The 14,809-nt window shown below is 36.8% G+C and overlaps 1 protein-coding gene across 2 annotated transcripts in view; it reads left to right on the top strand.

The window, feature by feature from the left end:
* TLL1 (tolloid like 1) overlaps positions 1-14,809 on the top strand; it is a 174,475-nt gene that overhangs the window by 75,958 nt on the left and 83,708 nt on the right. Inside the window, exons 2-6 of one of the 2 annotated variants that reach the window (XM_036240610.1) lie at positions 40-150; positions 5,866-5,946; positions 7,456-7,608; positions 8,627-8,744; positions 14,244-14,422. In XM_036240610.1, the coding sequence (XP_036096503.1) occupies positions 40-150; positions 5,866-5,946; positions 7,456-7,608; positions 8,627-8,744; positions 14,244-14,422 (642 nt within the window). Of the gene's footprint in view, positions 1-39; positions 151-5,865; positions 5,985-7,455; positions 7,609-8,626; positions 8,745-14,243; positions 14,423-14,809 lie in introns of both variants that reach the window. The other variant, XM_036240611.1, reaches the window with a different exon arrangement.

Raw genomic sequence — 14,809 nt, forward strand, 5'->3', positions numbered from 1 at the left:
ATTTTATTTTTTAATTGAACTTTTTTTTTTTTTTTTTAGCTGTGTTTTGGGGTGATATTGCCTTAGATGATGAAGACTTAAATATCTTTCAAATTGATAGGACAATTGACCTTACACAGAACCCCTTTGGAAAACTTGGACATACCACAGGTATGGTTGATTATTTGTTTCAATTTGCATTCATTAAAAAAAATATATACTTTTGAAATGCTATAAATACTCTGGATCATTTTTAATGTCTCTCTGATCAACTTTGATTTTCTAGACACAAATGAGCCTATTTAGAAATTTAAGATTTGTTCATAGTTTTTATTTCATTAATTAGGTTACTTAACCAATAGGTTCTGGTATTTACTCTGCACCAAGCCTGATTTAAGTGTTTTGGAGATATTAACTCTTTTAATCCTCAGAAGAACCCCAAGAGGGTAGATGCTAAGATAATTGTGATTTATAAGCGAGGAGAATGAGGTCTAGAAGGTTATGTTTTGCTTATTGTCCCATAGACAGTAAGTGTCTGAGTCACAACCAAAATTAAATTTTGAGAAAGGCCAAATTTAACTCTTGAGTATTATATTCTGTTGCCTCCCATTTCCAGTTGCAAACACTGAGTTTTAAAATGTAAATTATTCATAGAGCAATATATACACACAATTATTTGGAAAAATTCATCTATCTTTTTATATAGTGTTTATGAAAACCCAGAAGACGATTTCAATCATAGTTGTTTGACACATTTGAATTGTGCCTGTGTGAGACTTGAGATATTTAAAAGGTTGTTTGGGTTCTCATTTTAAAATAATTTTATTAAAATTTACTTATCTTGATATGAGTTTTATTCTGATTATATTTTGGAGAACATGCAACATTAAAAATTCTTTTTTTTTAATCTTTATTGTTGAATGTATTACAGATCCTCATTTTCCCTCCATTGACCCCCTCTTCCCCAACCCCGAACCCCTCCTGCCTTTTCCCACACTATTCTCTGGGTCCTTTGGTTATGCATATATGCATGTAAGTTCTTTGATTTATTTCTTCCTACCCTCAACCCCCTTCCCTTTGAGGTTTGTCAGTCTAGCAACCAATTTGTACTTCTTAATCCCTTCACCTTTTTCACCCATTCCCCCAACCCCCCTCCCATCTGGCAACCAACAAAATGTTCTCTGTATCTATGAGAATGTTTCTGTTCTGCCTGTTCATTTTGTTTGTAGATTCAATTGTCAATAGATGTGTATTCATTGCCATTTTGTTTGTTCATATTTTTGATCTTTTTCTTCAAAAAGACCCTTCAACATTTCATATAATAATGGTTTGGTAGTGATGAACTCCTTTAACTTTTTCTTGTCTGGGAAACTCTTTATATGGCCATCAATTGTAAATGACAGCTTTGCAGGATAGAGTAATCTTGGTTGTAGGTTCTTGCTTTTCATCACTCTGAATATTTCTTGCCACTCCCTTCTGACCTGCAAAGTTTCTTTTGAGAAATCAGCTGACAGTCTTATGGGAACATCCTGGTAGGTAACTAACTGCTTTTCTCTTGCTGCTTTTATGATTCTCTCTTTGTCTTGAACCTTTTGCATTTTGATGATGATGTGTCTTGGTGTGGGCCTCTTGGGATTCATCTTGTTTGGGGCTCTCTGTGCTTCCTGGACTTGTATGTCTGTTTCCTTCACCAAGTTAGGGAAGATTTCTGCCATTATTATTTCAAATAGGTTTTCAATTTCTTGTTCTCTCTCTTCTCCTTCTGGCACCCTCAAGATGCGAATGTTGGCATGCTTAAAATTGTCCCAGTGGCTTCTTACACTATCCTCATTTTTTTGGATTCTTTTTTTCTTTTTGCTATTCTGATTGGGTGTTTTTTGCTTCCTTATATTCCAAATGGATGGTTTGCTTCTTGGCTTTACCTACTCTACTATTGAATCTGTGCAAATTATTCTTTATTTCAGTTAGTGCCTCCTTCATTTCTGACTATGCATCCTTCATTTCTAACTGGTCCTTTTTTATGCTCTTGAGGCCCTCACTAAGTTTTCTGAGGTTCTCACTAAGTTCATTGAGCATCCTTATAAGCAGTGTTTTGAACTCAGCATCTGTTAGGTTGTTTAACTTCATTTCGCTTAGTTCTTTTCTTGGGGTTTTGTTCTGTTCTTTCAGTTAGGACCTGTTTCTTTGTCTCCTCATTTTGGCTGTCTCCCTGTGTTTGTTTCTGTGTATTACTTAACGAGAGGTATGGGGCTAGCTGAGACCAGATGATGCTTATTTGAAAGAATTTAGGAAAACCTGAAGCAGGATCCAAGACAGGCCAATCCTATGGTTAAGCAACTAGCAACAGCTTGGGTGGGCCTGAAAGTTGGGTGGGGCGGGGCCTCAAGGAATCACCAGGGTGGAGCAAACAGTGTGAGCCAGGTTGCTGGAGTCCCAGATATGGTGGCTGTCTGCTGTCCCAGGGAAGGGCTCACCAAAGGAACAAAGGCCTCTGACAAACAAAGCACATTTGTTCCGGAGAAAGCCCCCTCTCCAGCCCTCTCTCCAATGCCATACAGCTCAGTTCTTCTCTGTATGTCTCTGGTGCCCCTCGAGCTGCCTCCCCTCCACGTTTAGAGGGAGCAAGTCCAATAAATCCGTGCGCAGGCCCTTTAAGAGGAGCTGCCTGGGGCTCCAGCCTCCTCAGCCTCCCTGAGCCTCAGTTCCTGCTGGTTTTTCCAGCCAGAAGTTATGGGGATTCTCTTCCTTGCACTGGAACCCTGAACGGGGTGCCTGGTGTGGGACGGGGACCCCTCAGTCCTCAGGGAGGACCTTCCCAGCCGAGGTGTCCTCCTGACTTTTATCCGCCACACGTGGGTGTGGGACCAGCCCGTCCGCCTCCGCCCCTCCTACCAGTCTGGATGTGGCTGCTGCTTAAATTCCGTAGTCGTAGGACTTCCATTCAGCTTGATTTCAGGCGGTTTTGAATGATGGTTGTTCTGTAGTTTAGTTGTAACTTTGGTGTGGTTGTGGGAGGCTGCGATACCGCGTTTACCTACCCGCCATCTTGACCGGAAGTCTAAAAATTCTTTTTGTAGCTATAACTAAAAAATTTACTCAGTGTCATGCTTTTTGACCTCATTGAATCTCCCTGCATACCCAATACTATTTTTATTTACTTCTATTCTATGGAAAATAAAATATATAGCTTATTTGTGCTATCTAGCAGACAAAAACTAGGCTTAAGACATTTTACTGTGAATTGATATCTCTGTCCAATTAACTCTTTTTGCAACTTTGTATTATAACAAATTTCAAACATATGGAAAAGTTGATAATAAGATAGTGTAAGAGGTACCTACACAATGGTATTTCCACTTACAGATTCAATAATTGCTAAATTTGTCGCGTTAGCTCTGAGTGTGTGTGTACACACATACATGCATGAATGTGTATAAAACATTTTGTAATTAATTGCACTTCTTAAAAATAAGGACATTATCCTATATAATAAAAATACATATCACACATAGGAAATTTATATTAAATAATAAAACTTAAAGATTTGTTTAAAATGATAACACACACTACTTTAAAAATTTTATGCACTAACCTTTGTTATATGTAGTGACCACAGCCTTTTCTGAAACATGCCTCAAATACAGGAGGAACACTGCATTGCAGTATAATTACCGATGGTACTTCCTGTAGGATGTGTGTATTGACAACTCCTCAGTTGCTATCTCACACTTAACATGGACAGAGACAGTGGATTCGGAAAAGACAGCGATTAAACCACTCAGCTACTCCTAGGTTTATTGTGTTATATTTCATTTTTTACTTAAATTTTTCTTAGCTTCAAGATTTATTCAGGTCATTTCTTTAACCCATTATCTCCCTTCATGTTGGGAGCATTTATTTTCTGTGATATAAAAAAATTGTAATACTATTTAATTTAGTCATTTTATTTATAGTAAAGCTCTGAAATATTAACAGCTAAAAGAAAAATACTATTATTTTAGATAAATAGCATAAAATAGATTATACTATCAATCATAAAAAAATATATTCTAAATTTATATGTGAAAGGTATTCATTTGAAAGTAATTTGTATTATTCGGTTGAATTTCAGTGTAGAAGTATCCTGTTTATTTATGTTTTACTCTTTTTTCCCTTTCTTTTTAGTTCATGCTGAATTGATTGTATTTCTTATTTCCTAATTTCAAAATATGTGGTCTTTCACATAAATATTTATTTAGTTTGAATATTTTAATTTTGGTTTTAGACTATGTAAGAAATAACTACCTATTTTATTAATTTTATTTTTTCTATTTCAATGAGACATTTAGACAGAATTTTATTTCAATGACTATAAACTTTATTCAAAATTCTTAAATATAAAAACACTATTCACTTTGATAGTCTTGAACCACTGTTTTTTACAAGTATATAATTACTCTAATCCTAATTACCTGAATGCTAAGACCTTTTTCCTCACAATCTGTTTTAGTGTTACATAATGCTGACTTTAAACATATAGATACCATCTTTTAAAAATGTTTTCTGTAACTGCTTAGGAATGAAAATGTTTAAGTATTACCTCATCTCTCCAAAATGTTCGATGAAAAAAATTTCAAAAATTTTTCTCAGGGGGCACAGCAAAAATGTGACCATGCAATGCAGATAATTAAACAGAATCTTAGACAGTGAACAAGCACTCTAACTTATTTACCTTATAAGGACTTAATTGATTTTCATAAGGGGCTTATATGATAATTATTTTTATTACTTTTTATAAGCTTCAATCTAGGTCATTATGTTTCAGTATTAATTCCAAAGGGAGAAAAACAAATATTGAGAGGCAGTAGTTCAAAGTCCAAGAACAGTCTGCTGTTTTCATGAATTTCTGTTCCTCTTTCACTGTTTTAGCCCAAAGGGACTCATAAACTACACTCTTAGCGGTATGAATTTATTTGCACTTGTTCTGATATCATTAGAGGTCATATTGGTTGTTTGTTCAATGATACTTTGTCTATTAAGAGCTCAAGAAGAGGGGAAACTATGAGATAAAATATAGAGAGCATTTTATTAAAACCCTAGAATAAGAACACTTGAGTTTTCTAAAATGATCTGTTTTCTGACTTATAAGAATCTAACTATTCTGGTCTTTGTTGCTAAAATTGCAAGAAGGCATATTTCCTTATTTGACCCTCTCCTCTACCTTTTAAGTTATAAAGTTATTTACATCTATTTTTGTAAACTTTGCAAATTGCATCGCATAAATTAGTATATTTCACAGTTGAATATCCTTTGGGATTCTTACCTTGTGACTTTTTTCTAGTTTTGTGTTAGTGGTATGTTATAAATTATAGAAACTAACTTTCAAAATTTATTTGAACATATTATAAGGTATGATATGCTTTTAGAAATATTTCAAAATTGATCATAGCTTTGGAGCAAAACTCACGCTATACATTTGCTGTTCTGTTTTTGTTTCCATTTGCCGACTGGGCATCTGAAAAGACTCCGTTTGCATTGGGGAAATAGCTAGAATTCAGTCAACAGGGCAGAGCAACTTGCTGTCATCCTGTGTGATGTCATGGTCACAGCGAAGAAAAATGTTTCAAATTATCAATAGATGACTCAATTTCTATGATGTCCAAATAAAGTCATTTAGATTGCTCTCTGGATCTCCCTCACCGCCTTAGTTTTAGTTACCAAAATTTTCAGATGTATAATTCATCTCCTCTTCTAAAATTCATGGATGTTCATGACTCTAATTCTCTAAGATCACATAAAAAACAAAGATGTTCAGAGAGAAATTAGTGTAGCCTATTACTAGTGCTTATTTACAAGTACTTTAAAATATAGTGTTTAACTGAACTTTTTTTTTCCTTATTCTTTAAGGTGGATATGGAGACCATGGTATGTCAAAGAAACGAGGGGCCCTCTATCAACTTATAGACAGGATAAGAAGAATTGGCTCTGGTATATCAATGTTTAAAGTTGCAGACGCTTGACTTGATGTACAGTAAATATTATACTCATAGCAGTTCAGTTTGTCATTATGATGCAAAGTATGTGAAGGATATATGCTAAGAAAGAGTCTTTTATTTTTATTTTGTTAGTTGATATTTGATGTAAGTCTTTTAGAACTTAACTGGGGACAATTGCAATGTTTTCTTAACTTATTTTCAGCTTCTCATTTAAAAACATATTAGGTATTTATATTATTGTTGATATTTATTTCTAGTAAATAAAGTATCACGCTAAGGTATTTTACCGAGCATGGAACTACATCAATTTTAATCAAATGAAAGATATCATGGCTGTTTGAAATAAATTTCACTTAAATTGACAAACTGATTTATTAGATTCAAGAGTGGCTGAAACTTTTTGACTCTCCCCAAAAACATATATAGAAAAACATTCAGAAAAAACATCCTCTGGTTTCATAATTAGTTAATATATATAGTGTTGAATTTATTAACCCCTATTTGTAGATTTGAGGTGTTTTTTTAAGTACATGTTCAAAGTTCATATCTTAACCCCTTAAATTGATGGTTTATTATTAAATATTTAAAACTACTTTCAAGTATTAATTTTCCCAAACAAAGATGCTTTGCTCCAGGGTATTAAAGAAGATATACTATACACCTGAAAGGAAAGCAAAATAATATTAAATATAAACTGTAATTGAAAATAAAATAGAAAAAAAGACATTAGGGACATATATTCAATATTTGCAGTGTCTGAAGTATATACTAGTGGCGGCATATTTGTGTTGGCAGAGACAGATGAATAAGAAAAAATAATTATGCAAATTTAGTAACAAAAATCTATGAAGGGCCACCAAGAAAAGTTAACGACTTTGAAAGGTGCTCCAGAGTTAACTGCATTTTCTGTTGACCTGCTGCCTGAGTGTAGTGACTGGGTGTGTTCAGGGAAAGCGGGAATGGAGATAGCCCACTGTCCCAGAAGGCTGAGCCCTTCCCTGTCTTAATGTTATTTCACTCACTTTCTCTGTAATGGGATGCTCATCATTTTAACCTGTACTACCGAATGTCAATCCTGGAAAAAGGATGAAGGATTTAGCAGGGGTAAGAAGAGTTTGGAATGTCATAGGACTTTTTAAACAATGCTTTGCTCTGGTGGTGAATTTCTTAGTGATCTAGTAAAGCAGAATACTTACATAAAATAATTTTTCTATGACCTACAAACTTTGCCTGACTTCTTCCTGGGATAGGCTGTTTATAACAATTCATTTGAATTGTACTCATAGAGCATTAAGAAATAGTCTTTTAATATGACATACTTAAATCTTTTAATACTTTCTTTAAGTATGTGGTCTACATGAAGCTTGTCTTTAATGCATTTCGACTTCAGGCATACTTAAACAAATATGTAAATAAGACATTTTAACTTTTGTCCTTTAAGAAGTAAATGACTCCTTGCCCGAGGACTTCTGTTTCACAAATCTTTTAAATGTCACTGCAGGCTTAGAGCAAAACAACACAGTTAAGGAAAAAGTACCTCTAAAATTCTCCAGGCAGAATGAGAAAAATCGAGTTCCCCGAGCAGCTACATCAAGAACTGACAGAATATGGCCCGGAGGCGTTATTCCTTATGTTATAGGAGGCAACTTCACTGGTAAGATATTCTTTGCCTTTCTATTGTGATAAAGAAATAAGCCCTGGCCGGTTTGGCTCAGCTGTTAGAGCATGGGCCTGCGGTCTGGAGAGACCTGGGTTCGGTTCCCGCTAAGGGCACGTACCTCGGTTGCAGTTTGTCCCCGGCCCTGGTTGGTCGTGCGGGTGGCGACCACCCGATGTGCCTCTTTCACATCAATGTTTCTCTCTCTCTCTGTTCCTCTCTCTCCCTCCCACTCTACCTGAACAAAAAATGAAAAAATGTCCTCGGGTGAGGATGATAAAAAAAAAAAAGAAAGAATAATTATCATACAAAGTGTACCTTTTTATAGAATTTTAATCTATAAAACAGTATTAAATCAAACTTGAGAAATACTCCCCTTACCTCAGTTGTTAGTTTAGAAGGTCTTGTAATTGGGAAATTTCTCTAGTTTAAGAGACTCAAGTCCTGTTTTGGTTTTTCTTTTTTTATTATTACTATTTTAAATATGTTTTTTTTTTTGTTTGTTTTTTTGTTTTGTTTTGTTTTTTAGAGAGAGAGGAAGGGAGAGAGAGAGAGAAACATCAATGTGATTGATCGGCCGCCTCCTGCACGCCCCCTACTGGGCATTGAGCTGCAACCCGGGCATGTGCCCTGACCTGGAATCGAACCAGGACCTCTCAGTCCATGGGCCAATGCTCAGTCCACTGAGCCACACCAGCTGGACCTGTTCTAGTTCTTAAACTGAGTTTCAAATGTGTCCATTAAATCTGGAAGCTGATTACTCTTCAACTGACAGGAAACACGTATGTTCGGTTTACAGGGCCCTGTACACACATATCTGTGGAGATAGTAAGTGTGAACCTTCTGATTATAAAGTGAGTGTCCATTCTTAACAGTGGCCCACTCTGGAGCTCCAGGCGGGGAGTCTTTGGTTGATAACAGTGGTGACATCTCAAGTGCCCAGGCGGACTCGGAATAGAGGAGCTGGTGTTCTCTGGGGCAGCCACTGTTTATTCATTCCATGCCGTTTTTCCAGGCAGCCAGCGAGCCATGTTCAAGCAAGCCATGAGACACTGGGAAAAACACACATGCGTGACTTTCATCGAAAAAAGTGATGAAGAGAGTTACATCGTGTTCACGTACAGGCCTTGTGGGTGAGTAGAACCAGGGAATGACCTAAGTAAATTCAGAAGGGGGAAAAACTCCACAGGTAGGATTCATTTCCTAACATATACTTGGTATTTTGCCCATGTGAAAGTGTGATTTTTACATGAGAAAATGTTCTATTTTAAGTAAATAGATTCTTTGATCGGGGACCTTTGTGCATCTGTCTCAAGTGCATTTCTCCACTACCCCAGCTACCTGTCCTGTGTTCTAACTCTAAGTGGAATTGCCTGTGTCCCACTCACCTGAGTCAGGATCTTCAGTATCATTGTCTAGGGATTCCATCGTGCTTCCTCTAAAATCCACTCAGTAAATGTCTGTTGCTGTTCGTTGTGTCTTTTGGTTTCCGCTTCTGTGCCTCGTCAGTGCCCTGATCCATTCATGCCTTTGTCCTCTCAGAGTTGGTCCGTTCCAGTTGCTCCCCTGTGTTGCCAGTTCACTACCACTAGAACTGTCTTCACAAAACACCGGTCACCGCAGGTACCACACTTTGTGAGATTCTCTAGTGTTCCCTCCTACAGTGTTTTCTAGATTTTCTTCTTACAGGATGATAACAAAAACGCTCTCCAAAACAACTATTCTGTAACTCATGAAAATGCTGTATGACATTTTAATAGCTATTTCTATAGCAGGATGCTGATAAACATGATTAATATTCAACCAATGGAAAAGAATAGAGAATGACAGGGTTCTCTAAACCTATTTTTAAAAATGGAACACCCATCTCACCCTTTCAAAAGTGAAAAACACACATCAGTGTCCCGGAGCCCATTTTGGGAAGTGCTAGCCTGAGAATAAAATCCAAATTCCTTGGTATAGCATTTAAGGAATGCCATGACCTTACCACAGCTTCCGTCTGTAGCATCTTCTGCCACCGCGTCTCTCCACAAATCCCATAGTCCAGCCAAGTTACAGTAACAGCAGTTCTTCCAGCAATGCTGCATGCTGGAAAAGACTTTTTATTGCGAAAGTTTTCAAATTCTTCTTCCCTGCATTTCCAGTTCATTGGAAATTATATGTAAATTCAGCTTGAATTTTTGTTTGCTTGTTGGCTAAGAATACTTGATAGGGTGTGCTATCTACGCTGCATCTCATCCAGAGATACAAACCTTGACTGCCTCTGTAGTGATTACATGGTTCAGTAGATTCCAGTGGTGGTAGCCCCATCCTGCCATCGTAAAAGTTCCCATCATTGCAAAACAGTGATTTTCTGATAGTGTTCTTTTCTTTTATTTCCTACATTGATTGACTGAAATTCTTCTATAAAGAGGAAAATTCTTTAATCACATGTAGCTATATGAATATCTATCCTCTAGTATAGTTTATGTAGGGAAATGAAAATAAATACTTAATTTCTTTGGAAGGAATAGTTCTTGCCCTAGTGATGTGTTTTTTGGAGGGAAAATATATTTCACCAAGTATGGTGGAAGAGGGTTGTCATTTGGCTTTGTGCTATCATATTTTCCTAGGTCATTTAACTTAACTTAAAAGTGATGAATTATATTTTGCCACTAAGTGACATTAAGAAAAATGATACATTATTTCTTTTCTATATATTTTTGGATAGTGCCATGATTTTTTAGTTCTGACTTATTCAAGTGATGTTTTCTTCTAAGTTACTCTAATTTTAGCTTGATAAGGTTTGGTTACTTTTGAGAGCTTGTTTGGAGGTTCTAGCAGGGGAGCGCAGCTACTCGTATACCCTTGACTGAAGACCGGTCCTCTCCTCTGGGGGGAAGGTCATCCTCTTCGACCGAGCGCGCAGCTTCGGGAGGGACGAACATGGATCGGTTGAGGGAGGAGGGGGACACCCGCCTAGCCAGCCAGATCAGCCGAATCAACCCTGGTGATCAATGGGGTGACAGATGTCGCAGCCAGATCGCCCTCACATCCAGGTTTGGTTACTTTTGAAACGCCTCCTAGTTCTTCATCTATATTTAATATTTAAGAAGTCCAAATCCAGACTGTCCTGCCTTCTGCTTATTTAATACAAAAGCATATAGCTCAGCTTACATATTTCTAAAAGCCTAATATATTCAGATGAATACATCTTTCTTCTTTCCCACCCTTCAATTTTATAAAACCAATACTTCCAAAGCATTGATCACTTGTTATTTCATTGCTTAATTTCTGTTTGAAACAAATTCATATTTATGCTCATTTTCTTTCATTCATCTGGCTCTTTTCAGAGTTTTCCATTTCACTTGTTTGATCCTGCTGAACTATTTTTCCCCATTCACTATCATTTCTTCGTGTTTTCGCTCATGCTATTTTAGTCGCTTGGAATGCCTTTACTTTGAATTTTCATCAGTGGATATCTTTCACATAGTTCATTCCCAGCCATGTCTGAGCCGCCCACAGTGGGACTTGGCTTTATGCACAGCTGTTGATGGTCACGTTTCCACTGCTCATTCATAGCTTACCTGCGCGGCCCTCACACCCAGCGCACTGCTGACAGCTAGGACCAAGCAAACACTGCCAGCTCACATATTAGCTAAAGCACATGTGTGTAACTCAAAAGGGAAGAATTTAAAGGGAGTATTGAAGAAATGTGCTGTGTAGCCTCAGAATTTATAACTGGAAGTTTGTGCCTTTTACCCACTTCTTCACCCCCAGTCCCTGCCTCTGGCAACCACCAGTCTGTTCCCTGTATCTGTTGAGCTCCTCCCTGTGCCAGGCTATATCCCAGGGCTACAGATACAGCAGTGAACCGACCATTCGATGGTGGGCCCACAAAGCGCTTACTTACATTCTGGGGAGCAGGAGAGCAGAAAGAAACAGGAACATAAATGAAATATGAAATGTATTAATGAACCCTAAATTCTAGGACAGACTGTAAAGCCATGTAAGTGGGGTGGAAGGGCATTTGTGCAACGACTTGACAAACAGCAGGAGATGAGACTAGGGGTGTCTGGGAGAACAGCGCCCTGGCAGAGGGGACAGCAGTAGAAAGGCTGTGAGCCAGAGCATGTCCGCAGGCTCAGGCACAGCCAAGTGCTCCAGGGAGTGAGTGGTGGGACCGGAGCAAGAGATGAGATCTGTATGGGAAGACATTCTTAGGATCTTCGAGTTTTTTGTAAGTACTTTAGACTCTCCTCTAAGTCAGTGGTTCTCAACCTTCCTAATGCCGCCACCCTTTAATACAGTTCCTCGTGTCGTGGTGACCCCCAACCATAAAATTATTTTTGTTGCTACTTCATAACTGTAATTTTGCTACTGTTATGAATCGCCATAGGAAATATGTGTTTTCCGATGGTCTTAGGCGACCCTTGTGAAAGGGTCGTTCAGCCCCCAAGGGGGTGGTGTCCCACAGGTTGAGACCCGCTGCTCTAAGTGAAAGAAAGAGCCTGTATTAGTCGGCTGAGGCAATTTATAGTAGATATCTCAGGGATCAAACTACTGCATTTTTCTGCGTTCACAGGACCATTGTAAAAGTCAGTGGGAAATGTACTTTTGCTCTCCATATAACCCCATCTTATTTATTGGAATAGACTATGGATGAAATTTTGCTGAAAAGGTGTTTGACATGAAATAAATTGACCACATTTCTAGACTGTCTCCCAGATTTTGATTTGCAAAGTATTTTCTTCTCTGAATAGAATCAGCATGAATGACTCAGTGTGGGTAATTTAGTTACTACCTAATTATCAGATAGTTCAGTTTCTTTACTATTGCTATATGGCAGCAAATGTTTCAGTTTAAATTTCTTCAGTATTTGTAAATTTTATGTTTTTTTTACATCTAATACCTTACTCTTGGATATGTGATAAATAACTGTCTATGTATGGATTACAACATACTATTGGAAAAAAAATTACCTGGGGGGAAAAACACAATTCTCTAATTTTTTTTTCCCCTTCCAGTTTTCTCTTTATTTCTGTTATTGATTTATTAAGCTCAATTAACTGTTATAATAGGTTCATAAATAATAAGTCATATTAACTCATCTAACTGGCATGGTATAGGTAAAAATATTTAGGCACTTAAAAGGCCACAGGAACAATTAGAATGACAAATGTTTGTATTTATGAATAATCAAAAGGAATATCGCATATATTTACTATGGCCCGGCCGATGTGGCTCAGTGGTTGAACATCGACCCATGCACCAAGAGGTCGCCAGTTCAATTCCCGGTCCGAGCACATGCCCAGGTTGTGGACCAAATCCCCAGTGGGAGGCATGCAAGAGGCGGCCAATTGATGTTCTCTCTCATCGATGTTTCTCTCTCTCCTTCTCCCTTCTTCTCTTTCTAAAATCAATAAAATGTATATATATATATTTATTATGGAAATTGAAATTAGTGAAGTTCCTTTTAATCATTTGGGCAATTGACTTTTGGCAATTTTCACTTCTAATTTAATAAATTACAGCAAGTGTCTGGTGTCTGATGCATCCTGATTCCCAGATATTCAACACCAATTATTTACTGCCCTCTATTGTTGTCTAGAGGGGTGGTCCTATGTTTTAAGTATTATTTTTTTATATATGTAATTGGAGTCACTATATTATTATACCATTTAGAACTTATTTTAAAGTGGATATCCTCATGTACCCACATTTACACATGTATGTGCACTCATGCACTCTCACACACATGATGTGTGCACGTATAAATACACACACAAAATGAATAAATGGAACTTCTATATTTAAGGTAGGAAAACATCAGTGAATATGTATAAATATCATTAATTGAAGAAAATTTGCAGAGAGACATTCTGGGTGTTTCCAATTCTGAGAATCCAGGAGATTCTTTCAGAAGATGAAACAGAATGTTACACTTAAGTATCAGCTGACCCTTTGACACCATCGTGTAAATCTCATAATTCTACCAGTTGTCAGTTTTTTTTCTCCACCAGTTAACCACTAACCTTAGATAATTCACCTTTTGAAACTAATTTTCTTCAACTGACTTACTCTTTTAAAACTTTCTTAAAAATGTTCTCCTATGAGTAGGAAAAATAATGTACTTTTTTTACTAATCAGCATCTTTTATAAACACATTTTAAGTACTGTTTTTCTTAAAGAGGAAAAACAAACTTTGTTTTATATTTAATGCTGAAATAATAGATTATTGCCAGATAACAATATTGACACATTAATATAATAAAGTGCACTGTGAGAATAAAAAGTTATATTAGAAATAAATGAGTTGATAAGTCTTGAGTTACCTATATGTATAGTAACACATTAATCAACATTGTATTTTATTTTCTAATTTATCTTCTACTCCTAAAAAATGATTTAAGGCATATGTCTAATATATGAGTTAGTACAAGAGCACTTCAAGTGATTGTTTAGAGACTTTTGTTGTATATAAATTAACCAGGATACTAGGAATTAGCCATATTTGTTCATGAAAGGCCGTTCTGCCTCTGAATGTGTTGGACTTTATGGTTCATCACAGTTTTTTACAAAAGTTGCTCCATATTGTAGTTCATCCAGCATTGCCCTTTGTACCACCATCTCCTCTTTATACTTGCTTCCAGATGCTGCTCCTATGTAGGCCGGCGGGGTAATGGACCTCAGGCAATCTCTATTGGCAAGAACTGTGATAAATTTGGAATTGTTGTCCATGAATTAGGCCATGTGATAGGCTTTTGGCATGAACACACGCGACCAGATCGAGATAACCACGTAACCATCATAAGAGAAAACATCCAGCCAGGTGAGACCTGGGTTTAAGGTTGACTGAATTTCTTTGGTTGTGTTCTCACCATTTATCTTCTTTAAAAAATGTGAGCTGATTTTTTTAATATCAACATTTTCCTTGATTAAAAAATACCCATGCTGGGGTTCTATTTTTAGATTCTTTTGCTCTCTCTTCAGAATGAATGTTCTTATGTGTTTGTTAAGCTTACTTTTCTTAAGATTTAGCTCTTTTATTTCTAAACTTCTGTGTTTTCCAAGAATGGATGTAGGCTACTGAATTATAAATTAATATTATGAAATACTTTTAAAGTATTTTCTATACTTGGCTCTGTAATTCATGTTGTAAGGATTTAAAAAGGGTCTAGCTTTTACCATCAAACATGCTGCTACCATAGGAATCTAT

This window comes from Molossus molossus, unplaced genomic scaffold (assembly GCF_014108415.1).
Source record: "Molossus molossus isolate mMolMol1 unplaced genomic scaffold, mMolMol1.p scaffold_m16_p_4, whole genome shotgun sequence".
NCBI lineage: Eukaryota > Metazoa > Chordata > Mammalia > Chiroptera > Molossidae > Molossus > Molossus molossus.